Consider the following 17819-nt stretch of genomic DNA (forward strand, 5'->3'; position numbering starts at 1 on the left):
GATAAAAAACCCAATCAACCAACCAAGAGAGACTATTTGCTGCATTTCAGTACTGTGAAAACTGTTAAAGGTTAAAATCTTATCTGAATTCAGGCATTCTGAAGTCTTCCCTACTGCTAAGTTTAAATCTGTACACAGCATTGCATTCCTTCCCAGCTCACACATTATTATTTTGTTTCTAAATACCACAACTATGGAAAAGATATTTAAGTCAGCAAAACTTAACACCAAGAAATATTTTTACTCCTTAAGTAGAATTGTGGCAGCAAGTAAAGAAATTTTTAGCACAAAACGAACTGCTATCTTGTTCATATAAAGTTATCAGGACAGTGAGCTATTTCAGCACTGTGGAGACACCAGATGGGGCTGTACCATCTTCAGTTTCCCCTCCTTCCTTGCATTTTCAAGTTTCTTAGTAACTGCATTCTTGCTTTACTATCTATGCCTGCATACCACAGCATCAATTTCTATAACTACTTACATACCTACCCTTCTAGAAACACAGCGATTCTGATCAAATGCATCTGATTCTAAATTAAAGAGCTACTTATTATGTCTAGTTTTAGTTTAGATAAAAACAGTCTCATACAAAGAACAAACTGAAGGCAATTGGATGAAAACCCATTAAGTAGCAACAATGTGATTGTTTTCTGTTGTAGCTACACTACCTTATTTTTTACAGAAATTAGAAACTTTTCAAAAGTGCCACCTTCTCCTCCCTCCATTTCAGGTACTTACTTTCTGCTTCATGAGCATTTAGCAGGGACACTGGCATGGTACCGTGCCTGATGTCCCATATACTCAGCATCCCATCTTGGCCCCCTGTGGCCACAATATGCTGCTGGTTAGGATGCCTGTCCACACAGTGCAGTGGAACTCTGTCTCCTGTCCTGTAAAGGACAAGAAAGACAAAACCAAATCAACCCAAACACGAATTCTTTATTCAGCTTCTATGTTCTCCTTCCTAATCCCTCGGAGTGTTTACAAAGCAGGTAACAGTTGACTGCAGCTTCAATTCCTGCAGCATCTGGTCACTACAGGCTGAAGCCACATGACATCTACTGGAAACTAGAGGTATGGCAATAACATGAAGTTGGACAAGAACAGGTTCTGTGCCCCATGGTATACAAGCAGCTATACGGCATCTGACAAGTATATGGAAGTGGGAAAACCTTGCATACAGATAATAAGTATACCTACAATAATAATAAGATCATTGTGAAATTCATGTTATGCTTGCAGTTTCACAACATATACCAAGAGTTACTGTGGGCACTAAAAAAAAAAAAAACGAGTTACCTAAACCACTGCCTATTAACAGTAATGGCAATTATTCCACAGACAACACAATTTGAATCTAGATCAGTTTGTTTTCTCACAATACCTTATAAGGCAAAGTTATCATTCAGATACATTTCAAATGCCAGAAAATTTACATTAGGCCTGCAGAGAAAAACAGAAGCAAAGTGTATTTAATTAGGGAAAGAGTTTTGGCTTGTGTTGGGGTTTTTTCCCCATAAGTGTACAGGTGCAATAGTCCTTTAAGAGTTAAATCATAAAACAGACCACCTAAATACAGTACTCCGCCACACAGTAATTCAGCCATTAAGCAGAGTCTGCTTATGATTATTTAAATACCAAAGAAGCTAAAAACCTTGTTTAAAAAATATCAATCATTTATCAGCCTGTTGTCAAGAAGGTATCAGGAAAGAGGCACCTCACATTGTATAAAGTAGCACAAGCTTCTCAGTAAATATGTAAAAAAAAAAATAGTAAATGAAGGTCTTACAAAGAAAATATTTGAGATGGCTCATTTCTTTGCTGTCTGAGGTCCCATATTTTTAACTGTCCAATTGAATTTACTGTCAAGATCTCAGTTGTGCGGAGAAAAGTCACAGCATGGAGTGTACTGCTGTCTGCATTGTCTGCAAGAGAGATGAGGAAAGCATCCAGGTAAACTTATGGAATGCTAGTCTCCATTTAATTACAACCAAATAACTCTTTTTAGAAAACAGAGCACAGCTTCTTAAACATGGATACAACCTCTCTACATTTTCAGGGACAGAGACAGACTAGTGTCATGTGAATTTTAAGTCTTAAAAGGTAAAGGGTACCCTGTGAAAACAGAGCTCTTGCTTGCCATATCAAATACTACGAAGACAAATCTGTAAGAAGCTATGTTTAATTAGCTCCAGTGGTTACAGAACTACTTTTTAAATCAGTAAGATTTCTTTCTATAGTTCCTAAAAGATCAGTCAATTTACATGGGTTTCATAAAAGTTTTCTTTATATGCTCTGCACCTACTGACAGGAGGCAAGCTACGGAGCTTTTCAGAATGCAGTTCTTTTAAATGCAAGAAACAGGAGCTCTGGCTAAGAACATGAAGCAGTTGCATACAGAAGCTTTTGTATTCACTAGCTTTCTTTAGACCTTTTCCAAGAACTGTCAATGTGATATCCATCCCTGTCCCTAAAGCCAAACCAGAATTATGCTGTGCTTGTTAGTAACTAAATAGCAGAGCTTTTTTTTTCAGGTCCGTTAGTCCAGTGCTTCTTTTGGACACAGTAATTTATGATGTCAAACACTTTATAGCCTGAGGTGAAACATTAGAGGCTTTAGGAGAGAACATAGACACCTTTTTCTTGTATTTTCATTCTGTTATTTTACATAAACTTTTCATCTGGATTATGATGGGTAACACTGTTAAGTCTACTTTCACCTTCAGTATTTTAAAATTCTTTGTGTAAGCCCATACTGAAATCATAGGTGAATTTTTGGCTTCAAAAGATGGAAACCTTTTCCCATACTGAGACAGACAAGTCACACTGATGCCTGGTTACAGATAGTTGAACTGAGTTTTCTTTTCTGCCTGTTATTGAAATAAAAGCCAAGGGGAAGAAAACCACCAGAACACCTTTAAGAAGAAATGTTAGATTACTGAACACTGACGTTATAAAAGATTTTAGAATTTTGTAACAGAATAAAAAAAAAAAAAGTGATTTAGCAGTGATGCATCTTTATGGCTCCAAAAGATTTTTACATCATCTCTAACTTGGAAGACTTTTTCCTGCCACGATTGACTATAAACACATCAATTTTGTATTATATTATTAAATCCATTAAATAACAACAAAAATAGCAGGTTACTCCTTTACAAATATTTCATGAGGTACAAGAGCTCTATCTTCATGGTAAAACGTTGAGGGTTCAGCTCAGGGCCTGGGAAATGTCAAGATGTCACTGAATTGGGAACCAGCACAAAGGATTACTTACTCTATAGAGCTCCATCCTGAAGAACCTGAAAGCATCTTCCAAGATGTTTTCTCTTCCCTCTCCAAGTCCTACTGTCAGTCTGTAGTCAACAATTTCATGCTAGGCCCTTCCACATAACCCCTGGTAAGCTTCACTTATCAGGTCCTATTTTAATTCCTATTTTAACATTTCCCTTCCCATTTCCAAAAGGACATTTCTCAATTAATTCACACGTGATTTCTTAAATTCCAGCAAATCTCAATGCAGAGTCTTACTGCAGCTAAAGCTGAGCGATGCTGCCACTACAAAGCAAGCATTTTTACACAGTACTATCAAGTGAGCGCTATGGAAATGAACAGCTTGCGTCCTGCACATTATCAAATCTGTATCTAAGCATCTCAGCAATTGCCCAGAGAAAAAGACATTTTTTTTGCGGACATCTGCTTCCTGTGAGTCAGCAAAACATTCTACTCTCAAAGTTGTAGCAAACCCTGTGTTAGTATCTGTATGTAACAAAAATTTTACAAAGTAATCCTTTTAAGCTAGTTCATGTTGTCGCCCCTCAGTGGGGAAGTTACTGTCTTTTGTGTGCATGTGTTAATAAAATCTGCCTCATGGCCTATTTTTTTTTTTTTTAAAGCATAGAGAGGCTTTTCAAGGAGCTTCAGTAAAGGACTGTATGCAGTTAATAAGATTTATCTTATGTGTGTATATATGGCCATGCATACACCAGTATTCCCTCTAGAAATCCCAGAGAGCCTCCTCTCTTAATTGGCTTATCACTGTGTGAATTCCTTCACCCACTGGAGGAAAGGTATTGCTTGAGGAGAAACACAGGTGCTGTGTATCAGACTGAAGCTTCATGGAGAAGGTCCTGGTTTAATAATGCCACTATCAAACGTGGTGTTACTGGCCTTTAAATTATTTCTGCTTTTAAGTTTCATTTCCAACAGATGCTACAGACTTGTATCCTATTTCCATGAGACTAGCATGACAGAAGAGCTGGGAGTAAGCATGTATTGACACATTTCAGAAACATCTTACTCCATCATTTAATCTACTACTCAAGGAAATATGGAGCTTTTTCACTGGGCGAGAAACAATCACTGTAAGCCATGATATCTGGCAGAAGAACACGGCACTAATGGGGGTGTCTGGTCCTTGGTGTTCCCTTTAGGCACAGTGAAACAGATATTTATATATATGGACATCACAAGGGTTAATCTTAGTACAGACAGTGAATTGAAATAACCACTTCACTGACCTCCAGTTATGAAGAACTTGGAACAAAAACCATCTTGAAATCTAACCGGGTTTCATGTATACTGTCATAGCATTTAACAATTCCAGAGGAAACAGAAGGCTACAGAGAATATCAGGCTTGAAACTTCTTCATCAGTTAAAACATTTACTTGTAGATACCCGAATTAATATAGAAATACTTGAAACATATTTCAAATGTATCTGAAGGCTGGAAGAACACCGGAATAATCTGGAGCAAACATGTTCAGCTTGAATATTTAGTGCAATTCACAACTGACTTTTTTGTTTCATTTGAGAAGCTAAGACCCAAACAAATCACTAATTTGAACAGTTACTTGACATACCTATAGTCCTTACTGCATCCTTTTGGTCAGCTCTGAAGAGGTTTATTCTACCATCTTCTCCAACAGTGACAATTTCTGGTTTGTTGCAGATAACTCCGGTACATGCTGCTCCACCACAAGATGTATCTTTATCCACATGATAATGGGCTTTCTCCCACCGTTGGTTGGCTGATAAAGTCTAAGTAGTAACCAGACATGAAGTTCTACTGTTAAATAGCAATCCTGACAGACCAAAGCTTCCAGAATACTCAGGAAACCAGAAGCAAGCCCCAGGAAAGCCACACTACCTCACAGGAATGAGACTCTTCTATGAGTAAGAATCAGAGATCTAAATTGTCCTCAACTCTTCAGCATCCAAATTTTCAATTAATCACTGATTATTTCTTCTATAACCCCCTTTTTCACATAAGCTGGAAATTAGAAAGAACACGGTTTATGAACTCTGAAAGGTGTTTCACTAGATTTATCCCTTCAGTCTTTCCTCAGGACAAGGGAAAAGAACCAAGGCCTTTAAAAAAATACATGGTCAGAGTCAGACTGCAAGGAATTCAGTTTATTTTAGGTAGTACATCCTTATTAGTCTTTATTGTGTCATTATGAGTCTATAAAGTTATTACTTATTTATTTGCGGTAATTTATAATCAAAGCAAAAGACTCTAGAGTTTACCTATCTTTCCTCACATGACATGAGAGAAATTCAACATAAATCATTAAGTTCATGAGCAGAGAAACTCTAATAAGGCAGGTACAAGTCTATTAATACCCACTCCCCCAAAACACTCTACACTCTTGAAGTATGTTTTCAATGAATGGACTGTTTGGTTACAGATACATACAAGCAGCCACCCCAGTCTAGCTGGCTCTGGAATCTAACTTATGTAATGTGTGCAAAATGCTTTTCCTTTCCTTGTATGTATAGAGCCAAAGTTTTTTCTAACAGACTTCAAATAAAGTTTTGGTATGCAGATGTTTCTTGCTGTAGTCCTTTTGAAAAATCTTATGTTAAGATCAAAGCAAACTGCATTACTCAGAATAGCAGCTTACAGCCAGTGCAAGTAACTTACCTGGTTATTTTGATGATGACGGAATACAGTTACAGTTCCTGTTGATGAAGCAACCACAATTCTTTCTTGATCCAAAAACTAAAGAGAGATAATAAACATGCTATTAGTTGATGTCAGTAGCACGATGATGATTTCAGGGTAACGTGAATTACTGATACAGTACAAGTAGAAAACCCAACCCCACAAACTAATACCAGTTGGTTTTGCCTTAGTTCGTACGTTTTTATTATTTTTTTGTCGGTCTCAGCATTTTGACAACTTACCATCCCTTTATTTTTCTTAAGTGACAAGCCCTTAAAAATCACAGCTCTTTTCACTACAGCTGTTTTACCTGCATGTCCATAACATCACCGTTGTGCCGGATGTCACACAGCAGCTGAGGTTCTCCTTGGTACTCCCCGCTGAGGCCCGCATTTCCAAGGTCTCCAACAGACCAAACGGAGATCCTGTTATCCTGCACGGAGACAACACCACCAGTTTTACCCGAACCTATTTCCTCCTCGACACGAAGCGGCGGGGGCTGAGGCGGCCCCACGCCCCGGGGGGGAAGGCCGCGCCGCGCCTACGGGCTCGCTACCTCGTTGTCCCAGGAGCCGGTGGCGAAGGCGTCCGGGGGCTGGAGGGCGGCGGCGGGCAGGGGCCGCCAGCGCGCCTTGCTGATCTTCTGCGACACGAACTTGGCGCACACGTCCTCCATGGCCGACCCCGCCGCACGCCGGCTCCCGCCCGCCGCGCCGCGCCGCTGCTCATTGGCTGCGGGGCGACGGCAAGCGCGGAGGGACATGCTTGGGGCACGGCGGCGAGCGTGAGCGCGACCGAGCGAGCCGGCCGGGGCTGACCGTGGTGGAGAAGGGGTTGGGGCGGCATCGCCGTACGTAGCAGCTGCCCGACGCCAGCTGCCGGCCTTTACCGAGCTGGACAAGTTGGGGTAACAGCGCGACGCCCCGCAGGGGCCGGGGAGTGAAGGGGGCCCTGCCCTGGTCGCTGGGGCCTCGCCAGCGCAGACAGCAAGCTGCCAAACCGGTGGGTATGTGCAGAATAGGGTCCGGGAGGGGAAGAAATAAAGGCGTGAGTGTGCCGGTGCCCTTCACTGACTGCTCAGCTGGGGTGTCGGCCCCCACAATGATAGTTACGCACATGAATGGTCTCAGCGAGGCCACCACCTTTTATTTTCTCGAAATCAGTGGCTTTTACAGCAACTAATGGTCTCTGGTCTAGATTCGCTTTTATGTATCTGCAAGTGATACTCCACTCACTCCATCAGATTCCTACCTGTACAGAAATCACAGAATCATAGAATAGTTAGGGTTGGACAGGATCTTAAGATCATCCAGTTCCAACCCTCCTGCCATGGGCAGGGACACCTCACACTAAACCATGCCACCCAAGGCTCTGTCCAGTCTGGCCTTCAGCACCGCCAGGGATGGAGCATTCACAACCTCCCTGGGCAACCCATTCCAGTGGCTCACCACCCTTACAGTAAAAAACTTCTTCCTTATATCCAATCTAAACTTCCCCTGTTTAAGTTTGATCCCATTACCCCTTGTCCTATCACTACAGCCCCTGATGAAAAGTCCCTCTCTGGCATCCTTGTATGCCAACAATAATGTTTTGTCCCAAATAGCACGTTAAACAAGAGCTCACGTGTACTTCTTTTACTGTATTTCACTGGAGACCTAAACAACTGTGCAATAAAAACTTAAGTGGTTAGCTGTGAAAAAAGCTGAAGACTGACATAGCTATGCTGTTATTTTAGCTCAGCTACTAGTAGTGTAGTAGGGGACTTTCTCACGAGCACCTTCCCACTTCACAACCTGGTTTTCTGCTGCATTCTTTCAAAGCTACCCCTGCCAGCTCTCTGAGGTTCTTCTCGCAGGCAGACTTGCCAGATTTAGCAGCAGCTGCTCAGTCAAACTTTCACCTGTGTTACTGCAGTTCACCTGCTAAAGCCATCTGTTGGAGTTTCTCTACCCAGCATTCTTGAGTTCCTCATGAAGTCTGCTATGCGCATTTGTAATCTTTCAGATGTGATACCAAATCAGTAATATATACTTTATGCATCATTTGAACTTCAACTTTGAGGAACTTCTTTATTTTTTTGATAATTATGTACATCAGATTCCAACACTGAACACATTCACAAAGCTGGATGCTATAATAGCGTAACATACTGCAAGCCTCAAACCAGCTTTGTTGTATGCCACAGTAGCATTATTGTTCAAGAGTGGCCTATACCTCTGACAGCCTGTACTAAGCTGCTGAAAGCGATCTTGCAAGTCACTGTCAACTGCAGCAGTATTTTCAGCTAATTCTCGTAACACCTGGGAGAAAGGTTGATAGGCATCATCAGGATACAGCCATGGACTAAATACCTTAAAGTGGAAGAGAGAACACTTTGGGATTACCAAAATGTTTTATTAGCCAAGTATTCTTTGTGGGTTACTTTGTGATTTCCGTGGGGTTTTTTTAATCTTGTTCTTGGATGGCTTCTTTCTTTGCTTAGGATTGTTTGTTCAAAAGGGTTTGGGGGAGTAGGTTGGACATAGAGGCTTATTCTCGTTGAGAGGGAAAGAAGAATCACAATTTTTCTTACAGGCCTTAAATTTTTGTTTTAAAAAATGTCAGAATGTTACGTGGTGAAGATTGGAGCTGTGATGGATTTAGGGCTGCTCTGTACACCTTTAAATATATTCTCTGTGTTTGATAACTACAAGAGATGAATACTGTGTTAGTATGCTGTTTCAGTGTAATAGCAGATTTAAATAAATAAAGGGAGGAAACAAACACCAGGAGAAAATATGCCTCATCAAATATATCTGAGGTAGTCAAAAAGGACCTTAAGCTGACTTTGGGCATTGGGTCCAAACATATTAGCTGAGACATTAAGGAGCATCTACAGATCAACCTTAAATGTGGCTAAGGCTAGGAGTGTGAGTGAAAAGCAGGAAAACTGAAAGCATGCCTGTCTCTTTGCCAGAGGTTAGGGGGCCTGGGAATGAAGGCACTTACTATATCAGTGGATGTATTAGGGCAGGGCAAAGCTAATTCCGAGCTCTATTTGCTTGTGATCTGCTTTCCTCCAATTATCATTCAACAATATTTTAAGAAAGTTATTTGCAGATACCAGGATAATATTTACGGCTGGTCATAACTCCTGGAGTGGTGCCCTGCTGAATCTCTTGAATAGGCGCTGTCGCTGTGCGGGGTACTGCAGATACAAGAGCAGAGTGCCAGAGCCCTGAAAGCTTTCAGAAGCCCTCACCTGAGGCTCTCACCCACTCCTGGCCTGAGCAGGATGGCCTGCACCCGGCCATGTCCCTGACTTGGTGACTGGCTTGACTTGGGACCTGACTTGTCACTTATCTTTTGCTTGGTGGCAAAACCATTACCACCCCTAGCCCTGCTCTGCTTGGGATGGTGTTTTGCTGCGTGGTATTCTCATCCCTGGCTCCTGGCTCACCCTTCACTCATGGAGGGGTCCCACTCCTTCTCTGCCCTAATGAGGAAAGCCTGTGTCCTTCTCACATCATTTCTGAGTGCGGGACTGGGAAAAGAAGGATGCTGTGTTCAAAAGACTGTAAACTTCTGACAGGGAAATACAAAATGAAGGTACACACCAAACTGGCTGGAGTTTACAGGAAAAGATGAAATGAAGGAGAGTGATGAAGTTAAAAACAGAATGGAAGCAGGGAGAGGGGTGTAGGTGTGGAAGCCAATTAGTGTGGGGTTTGGGACAGAACTGCGGAAATGTTCAGCAGGAACATTTCATTTCAGAAGGAAATTTCTGCTTGTGGTATGTATATGCAGAAGCAGATGGGATCAGACAGTGATGATCAACTTTTCATATGCTTTTTAAATTCAAAGAATTTGAAAAATATAATGGGTTCATGAGGTGGGAGGGAAGGGATGAAACAGAAATAGTAGCATGGAGGGGTTTTTATATAAATGTATGTAAGTACAGCTAAGGGATTGAGATGTGGGTGAATTTGCAGAAAAGGAGAGAGATCCAATGTACTTACAATTAGTGGGATCTCCACATCAGAACAATCAAGTGACAGCTCACACTGGCTGCTGGCATTTCCATGGCTCTTCCCTAACAGTTGGTTATCCATGAACCAGCTCCCTGGAAATGGCTGTACCTGTGGAAGCTGGAGGTGCCTGCAACTGACAGTGGGCATCCAGGGAGCAAGGTGTTTACATTCTTACTGGTTTGGACAAGTGAGGCAAAGAGGATAACAGGAATGCTGAGTGTCAGAGCAGATGGAGGGGTTCCACGTGAATGCTAATGTCCAGAAAACGGGTTGGTTGGTTTGTTTTGCCTTTTTTTTGCATTTCTGCTTTTCTTTTACTCTAGTGTGGAATGCCCGTGTTCCTTTTAGTTTTATCTTAATGGATATGCTCTTAATAAGATTAAAAAGTGCGCTCATGGCCTAGGATTATAGTGCAGAAAGAGCTAAGGACCCTCACATTTGTTTACTGCACACATGGGTGAATCCTGCTGCTATTGATACATGTTGGTTTCTCAGGACTCTTTGAGGCAACTTGGTTTGTCTTAAAGCTCATGGAAACCTGCCAAGCCAAATGCTGTTTCCTTCACACATGCCTGGTATCTATCCAAGACACCCCAGAAATCGCTTAGGAAGGCTCATAGTTATGTTGTTGTCGTTCTCTGAATAGTCTTGCTGAGAACGTATCCAAGAGACGGCCAACAGGTACATTCAGTCCCAAAGCACCTGGGCAGGTCTGCGTGCTTAGGAGATAAAGGTGGGCTCTCTCCCTGTGGCCTGTGACAAGCTTAACCCTAATTCAAGCTTGTACGGGTAAGCAGCGTCAGTTTGTATATAAATGGTTTCTCTTGTGTTTCTGGTCTCCCGAGGGGGTAAGTATCCCTGGAATGCTTTTAAACATGGGCCAGCTAGTTTCTTGCCAACAACCTCTCTATGTGAGAGCAATGCAGTTTGCTTGCATCTAACAGAAGATGTTTTTTGCATTTAAAACAATGAAGTATTTTTGTGTGTGTATTTTTACAATGTCTGTCTGTTCTCTATACTTGCTCCCCTTCAGGAATTCCTATAACTCCATGGCTTCTTTCTCTCCCAGCCCACTGGATGCACAGGGAGACCTTTTATATTCTGCGGTAGGCTGGGAGTCCTTCACAGACTGTAAAGCATTTGCCAAGCCATGCTTAGGAGAAGTTAGATGGAGAATACTGAATAAAGCGGTGGATCTCCCTCCAGGAGTTAAAGAACCATATGAGAAAGGTCTTGGAAGTCTACAGGTGGGAGGGACCATGGTGTACATGGTGGGACTGTACTGGTGTACCCATTGGGCAACTGCCAGATTTGCCCGGGCTAACTGCTAGCCAGAAAATCAGGTTCCCACCTTCATATGAACCAGCAACAATGGGATGGAGAATATGTGTTGTGTGAAGCTGGAACAGGCTCATCCCTCCTAGGGAGGGTTGTTGCACCAAAGACGGTACCTGTGTCTCCCACAGTGTTAGGCTATGTGTCCTTGTTATCAGGAATGCTTTTAGGAAACAATACAATATCTGAAATATCTGCTGGATGATACCTTATTTTCTCTAATGTTTATACAATGCACTATTGATAGGGCCTACCTATTCACAGTTATGTGTCACTATTCTCACTTTTCAAAAGCAAAGAACTGAAACCCGTGCTGTCTGGTAGCACGCAAATGACATACCTGTGCTGTTGCCCCCGGGTAAGAGAAGAAATACTGTACAATTGCAGTCCTGGGCGTGTGGCAGCTTGTTCACAGAGACCAGAAGGGGCACAAAGGCAAAAGTCACAGCACTGGCAGCAGCAGGCTCCCCAAAGCTGTTTGCTGTTGGAATCTGCTTTCCCTTAAAAACAGTAGAAACACATATAAATAACAGGTGGCAAATGCATATAGCTGGTAAAACTAATGATGAAGGAGGTCAGGAGTACCCAGGAATACCTCAGGACCGTGGGAAGTTAATTCTGCGGGTTTCTGCATTACAATGGGATGACCCAACAGTGCCGTTTTTCCCTTGCGACTACGACTTCATCGTGTGCCTGCGCTGGGGCAGAGTAAAGGCCACAGCAGCAGCAGGGCTTTGGCATTTACTAAATTCCGAGTTCCGGATTCTGTGGCCTAGACACCTCTTAAAAGGCACTTTAATTTCTCACCTCGTCCTGCCTCAGCGTCGCGCCAGACGATGCTGCTGTGGATCACCTGGCAGCGCTTAGCTACGGACGCGGGCGCCAACGCCCGTGACCCGCCTGCCTTCCCCATTTTCGGTGTGGTTTTCCAGGTCATACCCGCACGGCCTTGCCCCGGCCGCCCGCCCGCCGCGGACAGTCCCGCGCCGCCGGGGCAGGGCGCGGCAGCTGACCAATGGCAGCCTACAACACGTAGGCCTGGCCCCCGCGGGCTGGTCGCGACCAATCGGCGCGCCCCATGCACAGCACCGCTCCGCGGGACGGCGATAATTGGCTCTGTCGCAAGGGCGGAGGGGCTCGAGCTGGGTCGGTACCGCCGTTCCGCCGCTCCGTTTCCTCGGGATGTGCCATGTGCCAGCTCGGTTCACGGGAGCGGCCGGAGCCGGGCAGGAGGGGCCACGGCGGTGCGGGAGAACTGTCGTGCTTTTCGCCAGCTCATTCATTAACACAGCTCCCGAGTTCGCAGACCCGTGCAGCCCCGTGGCCGTGCCGCTTCTGAGGCAGGCACAGGACCCACGGCCCCTGCCGCCAGAGCCGCGCCCTACCACCGCGACAGGCGCCGCAGATGGCGGCTGTGGGGACGGGAGGGCTCCGGGCCAGGGCCGGAGGGCGCTACCGGCACCAGGGATTAAGCGGCCCGTGCGCCCCGCCTTTCCGCGCCGGTGGCCACGGCGTGCTGAGGCAGCGGGAGCGCTCGTGCGTTACCGGGTGCCCCCGGTGGTGCCGCGGTGGGGGGAAGAGGGTAGGTCGGGCCGGGAGCCTGCTGGCAGCCCCCGGGCACCGTCGGAGCTGGAGGGGTCCGGCGCGCGGGGATGTCCCCACGCGCGCTCCCGGGGGCGGTGGGCGCGCATGCGCGGGGGCCGGCAGGGGCCGGCGCGGTAACGGGAACGGCGGCGGCCGGAGAATGTCGGGCGCGCGGGGCGGTGGGCACGTGGCCCCTCCCCTCAGCGGGCGCGCAGCGACAGCGGCGGCGGGAGGGGGAGGAGGCGGCGGCGGCGGCGAGGAGGCGGTGCCTGTGTCGGCGCTGGAGGTTGTGTCCTTCCTGGGGAAGCTGCTGTGCGCAGTCGCGGTGCTGAAGGCGGCTCTGTACCTGCTCCGCAGAGCGTGTCTAGCGATGGCCTGGAAGTCGGGAGGCGCCAGCCACTCCGAGCTCATCCACAATCTGCGCAGTGAGTCCCGGGCTGGCGGCCCCGCCGCTCGCCTCAGCCGCGGGGTGACCGTTACCGGCCGCTCGGCCGCGCACACTCGGCGTTCCCGCGGCGCCCGCCCAGCCGCCAACTGTCAAGGAGCAGCGCCGGCGGGGGGAGGAGGCGAAGGCGGCGCCCGGGCGGGGGGTGTGTGTCTGGGTGTCCGCAGCCGGCCGGAGGGCGGCGGCCGCTGCTGCAGGGCGGGCCCGGGCCGTTGTTGCGGGAGGAGATGCGGCGGGAGGGGCGGTGTCGATGGCGGTCCCGGAGGGGAAGCGCTACGCGGCCGCCGTGCCTGCTGTCAGCCCGCGGCCGCCTCCCCCCCGCCGCGGCCCCGTTCCCGCCGCTTCGTCCCCGTCTAGCCCGTAACGCTCTTGTGCAAGCTCAGGCGGGGCCGCGGCGGCAGCTCTGGAGGGCCCGTGAGCCTCCGCACGCAGCGGTCTCGGCGGCCCTCTGGCTTCGCTCCGGGCGCCTGTGCCGGCTCAGCACGGCCGCCGGGTGGCGGGGACGGTGCCCTGGGGCCCCTCGCCGGGCGGGCAGCGGAGCCGTGGTGCCGGCAGGCGCGCACGCACCGTCCGTCGGTTTTTCCGGCCCCCGCTAAACGCAGTGCGAGCTGTCCGGGGCTGGGAAGCGCGCCGGAGAGGCCAGGGCTGTTTGCGTTGGGCGGAGGGGGCGTGTGGCAGCGGCAGCGGCAGCAGTCCACTCGGGTGCAAGTTCTCGCTTTCGGCCCCGGCCCCGCGGTGCTCTTTTCGGAAAGGTGGGATAGGAGAGCGGAGCGGTCGATATTACACGCTCTTGCTGCCGCCGAACTTTCCGGCGGCTGCCCGGTACTTGGCGTTTCTTGTCCTTCCTGGTAGGTTTGTGCTGTCCCCGTGCTGAACGTGGAGGGTGTTAGGCGGATGCTGCGCTTCACCGGTGTTCTTCAGTGCATCCTGGAGTTCGCTGGGTCTCCAGCGGTGATCCAGGCTGAGAGGGCAGGGTGATAACACCTTCTCTATTCAGAGCTTCTCATTTTTTCGTGTTCGCCTCGGAGTGATCTGTATTAGATACACTTGTAGTGTCTTTACTCCCGGTCTTTCTTTTCCTCTCTTCAAGTCTCTGTCCTAAACATGAAAGGTTGTAGGTTTGGAGCCTCTATTATACAGTTGTCTCCTATTTTAGTAATACTGCAAGACCACAGACAGATTCACCTGTTTGGCCTCTTCGTTATTTTGGAGACAGAGGAGAATCGTTCTCGTTGGTTTCTCTAGTCTGCTTCCGTGAGATAATGTTGTATTTTCCAGTATTTTCTTTTGCTGCTTTTCTGAGAACGCTTCCATCCAGTGGAGCAATAAATGCTGAAGTGTGACTTTCAGTTTCACTGTAAAAGCTAACAAATAAATAATAGCTTCTCTAATTGTCAGAGTTACAGTGCATTTTTTTTTGTTTTTTTCTTTCTTTCATTTTGCAACTGTAAGGTCTAGAAATATTGTTTCAGTGAAATTCTATTTCCTTACACAGCAGGGAAAAATTTTCTGACTTAAAAATGAATGTCAAGCTCCAAAAATATATCCAAAAAGTTGTTATTGCCAGAATTGTCAATGGCTCTGAGAACCCGAGGGCAAAACCAATTATTTGTTGAAGAAAACAATGACAGTGTTTTTCAACACATGGAAATTGTTTAGGGCTTTGTAAATAATAATAATGAAAAAGCTAAAAACCACTACCAGTACACAACAACAGGAGATTAAACTAGCATGTTTAATATTGTGGTCTCAAAATATGCAGTGATGGTAGTTGCCTGCAAAGTTACAGTCTGTAATTTACCCTTTTCCCCCCTCCCGTTTTGCATATGTATGCCAAATATTTTGAGGGGGTGTTAAAGAGAAGATTGGAAAGAAAATGTTTTGGGGGCTGAGACCCATTTGATCTTGCAGCAGGATTGTGGTGTTGATCTCAGTGGGGCTCTGCTGAGGCATAGGGTTTTATCAGTCCAGAGCAGTTGGAGCGTTAAGATGGTAACTTAAGAGTTCTCCAGGTAAGCTTATACCTCGTTGCTAAAATTGGGAACAACTTTTGAAGAAAGTTATTCTTTCAGATACATTTTTTAACAAACTTAAAACTCATTGGCTGCAGAAAGATTAAAATGTTCTGGAGAATTCCTTCTGAGTAGTAGAAGATCCCTCAATGTCTTCAACTTCTCTTTTCCACTAAAACCAGCTAAGTAGCATAGCATTTCTGGCATTTTTATGCTAGAGGCAAGAATGCAAGGCAGATGAAGTTGTCCAAGTGTTTATCTCGTAACTTAGTAACTGAATGTGTAATTTAGTGTGTGATTTGCATAAGTTAAAATAAAGGAAATAACGCAGGTTGTAGTGACACAGTGTGTGTTCTGCAGCAAAGCCTGGGTTGAGAGGTTCTTGCTCCTGCCTTTGCACCATGAGTCTTCACTGTTCTTACAGAACTGCTTGTAAGGGAGGCAGTGTTGTAAGACTGGGTCACTTTCTCGTTACTCCTCTTGTGAAACACTGGGATTTATAATCCTTAATGTCTGTAACCCTGTGCTATTGTGGTTAGAGAAGCAGTGAACGTTGTTACAGGTATAAGTGATTGGGGAGAATGGGAACTTCTTAAACTGGTTTTGCTTCCACATAAAAATGTCAGTAGAAAACTGGTAGACTGCATGCTCTTTTCCTTCAAAATAGGACCGAAGATTTTTCTTCATTATAAGTTGTTGTTGACTGTTACCAGTGCTTCTATTTTGTGGCAATACTGTTCTCCGAGTTAGTGAACCTATATAAAGATACGTTCATTGCTCATTTCACTGTAACAGTTATTGTTTTAGAGCAGTGGTAAGTGGTTTTGTGTATTTGCTTGCAGATCTAGGCAGGTTGTTCTTTACAAGCCTTATGCTTGCTTCCATGTCTTAAAAGGGACAAACTAACCAAGCAGGCCATGGAATGCTGCATGTTTTTTAGTGCATACTTAGAAACAAGTGACTGAAGAATGATGCGTGATCTTTTTAAGACAACTTAATATGCCAGAAAAAAAGAAGTGTTAACTTCAAAACCATTGATCATATTTTAGATATATGTCAATTAAGATTGTGTTGTTAACCTGTTCTTTGTTGTTGGCATATTTTTTTCCCCTTGAGGTTAGACAAGTTGTCAATGTAATGTTAAAAACATACCCATTCTCTCTCACAGCAACCTCCAAATTCAATGCAACAAAGTCCAAGTCCTCAGTCATTCAGGGAAAAAAAAGAGAGCATGTTTTTGGCGGCGTCTTTCTATCCCAACACTTTATAATCAGTCATTTTAATTTAAAGATGTTTAGTTCTTTTGCTTGATTGAAGATTTTTTTTTTTTTTTTTAATTGTCTCTGGATTTAAGGGCATAATATTTTCTTTCTGGTAGTCTGAAGCTGCTTAATAATCCTTAGTAAATGGAAATAATTATGCAAATCTGCCCTATACAGATAACTACCATTGCTTGTGGCCATGTTAAAAAGATGGAATCTTGTATGTTTTAGTTTCAATATGACTCTAAGCTTTTCGTTTAATGCTACAGCTTCTTTCGTCCTGATATAGTATCAAAAGCTCACTAAAAGCTGTTAGTAAACTTGGAAAGAAATGCATAAAGTTGGTTCTTTTGAGTGATCGTTTGTGTGCATCTAATCAAAGTCATGTTTGTTAGCATTATGATAACACTTTTTAAAGTAAAATATTTTCTTAACACTGTTACAAGGTGAGGTTCTTTTTATTAGTGTTTTTAATTTTGTTTTAAATTACCAAATTTTGGCAAAACCAGAGTAAACTCTTTCAGAGCTGGGGACCAGTAAACTTTTGTAATGACGTCTCTCCTGGCCTGGTTAACTTGCAAGTTATGGTTTAAGACTTAAGAACCTGAATACTGCAACACTAGAGTTGAGCACAGAATAGTTTTAAATGCTTGTACTGTCAAAATCTGGAAGAGATGGTCAGACAAATGTAACTTTAGAAATTTTTCCTTCTTTCTGTTAGTATGACAGCTTTGTGTCATTTTGTCTGGAGAGATGGGGTCATGTTTCCTGTATCTTTTGATCTTTCTCAGCTTTTGCATTATACTAGTACTTGTTTTAATGTTACCACCTCCATAAAAACAGGCTCTTCATGTGGTCTGTCTGCTGGTCTTGACAATATTGGCTTCTCTGAAAACAGATCAGCAAAGTGGTGTAAGATGTGCAGCATCTGCCACTAAAGATCTGCTAAAGCTATAAAAGAAGTTTTGCCTCAAGCCTTACTGTGAAGGGAACTCCTTACCTGTCTGTCCTATCCAGCTAAGTTTATCTGCAACAGTTTTTAGTTACTGCTGATGGTTGTTGCCACTTTGTATTGCACTCTTCAGTTTTGACGCTCCATGTGATTTATAAGTGAAGTTCAGCCCTCTCAAATCAGAGGGATAAAGGTGTGCTCAGAGGTGAAATGTCTCTCTCATCTGCACACAGGTGTTAGAAGTTTGTTGGTAAGTGCAGTGCTGTGTTCTTAC

The 17819-nt window shown here is 45.0% G+C and overlaps 2 protein-coding genes and 1 long non-coding RNA gene across 4 annotated transcripts in view; 2 read left to right on the forward strand and 1 right to left on the reverse strand.

The window, feature by feature from the left end:
• LOC136015112 (uncharacterized) overlaps positions 1-5825 on the forward strand; it is a 9462-nt gene extending 3637 nt beyond the window's left edge. Inside the window, exon 2 of the long non-coding RNA XR_010613078.1 lies at positions 4950-5825. This is a non-coding gene — a long non-coding RNA (uncharacterized LOC136015112). The remainder of the gene's footprint in view (positions 1-4949) is intronic.
• NUP43 (nucleoporin 43) overlaps positions 1-6979 on the reverse strand; it is a 9669-nt gene extending 2690 nt beyond the window's left edge. The window contains exons 1-6 of the mRNA XM_065680557.1: positions 6502-6979; positions 6256-6378; positions 5925-6002; positions 4861-5038; positions 1790-1925; positions 739-890 (exon numbers count right to left, since the gene is read on the reverse strand). Coding sequence (XP_065536629.1) covers positions 739-890; positions 1790-1925; positions 4861-5038; positions 5925-6002; positions 6256-6378; positions 6502-6708 — 874 coding nt within the window. The 5' untranslated portion in view covers positions 6709-6979. The remainder of the gene's footprint in view (positions 1-738; positions 891-1789; positions 1926-4860; positions 5039-5924; positions 6003-6255; positions 6379-6501) is intronic.
• A 6055-nt stretch (positions 6980-13034) lies between these two features.
• The window catches only part of PCMT1 (protein-L-isoaspartate (D-aspartate) O-methyltransferase), a 33853-nt gene continuing 29068 nt past the window's right edge, over positions 13035-17819 (forward strand). For both annotated transcript variants that reach the window (XM_065680560.1, XM_065680559.1), the window contains exon 1: positions 13035-13299. In XM_065680560.1, the coding sequence (XP_065536632.1) occupies positions 13035-13299 (265 nt within the window). The remainder of the gene's footprint in view (positions 13300-17819) is intronic.

This window comes from Lathamus discolor, chromosome 5 (genome assembly GCF_037157495.1).
Source record: "Lathamus discolor isolate bLatDis1 chromosome 5, bLatDis1.hap1, whole genome shotgun sequence".
NCBI classification, from domain to species: Eukaryota; Metazoa; Chordata; class Aves; order Psittaciformes; family Psittacidae; genus Lathamus; species Lathamus discolor.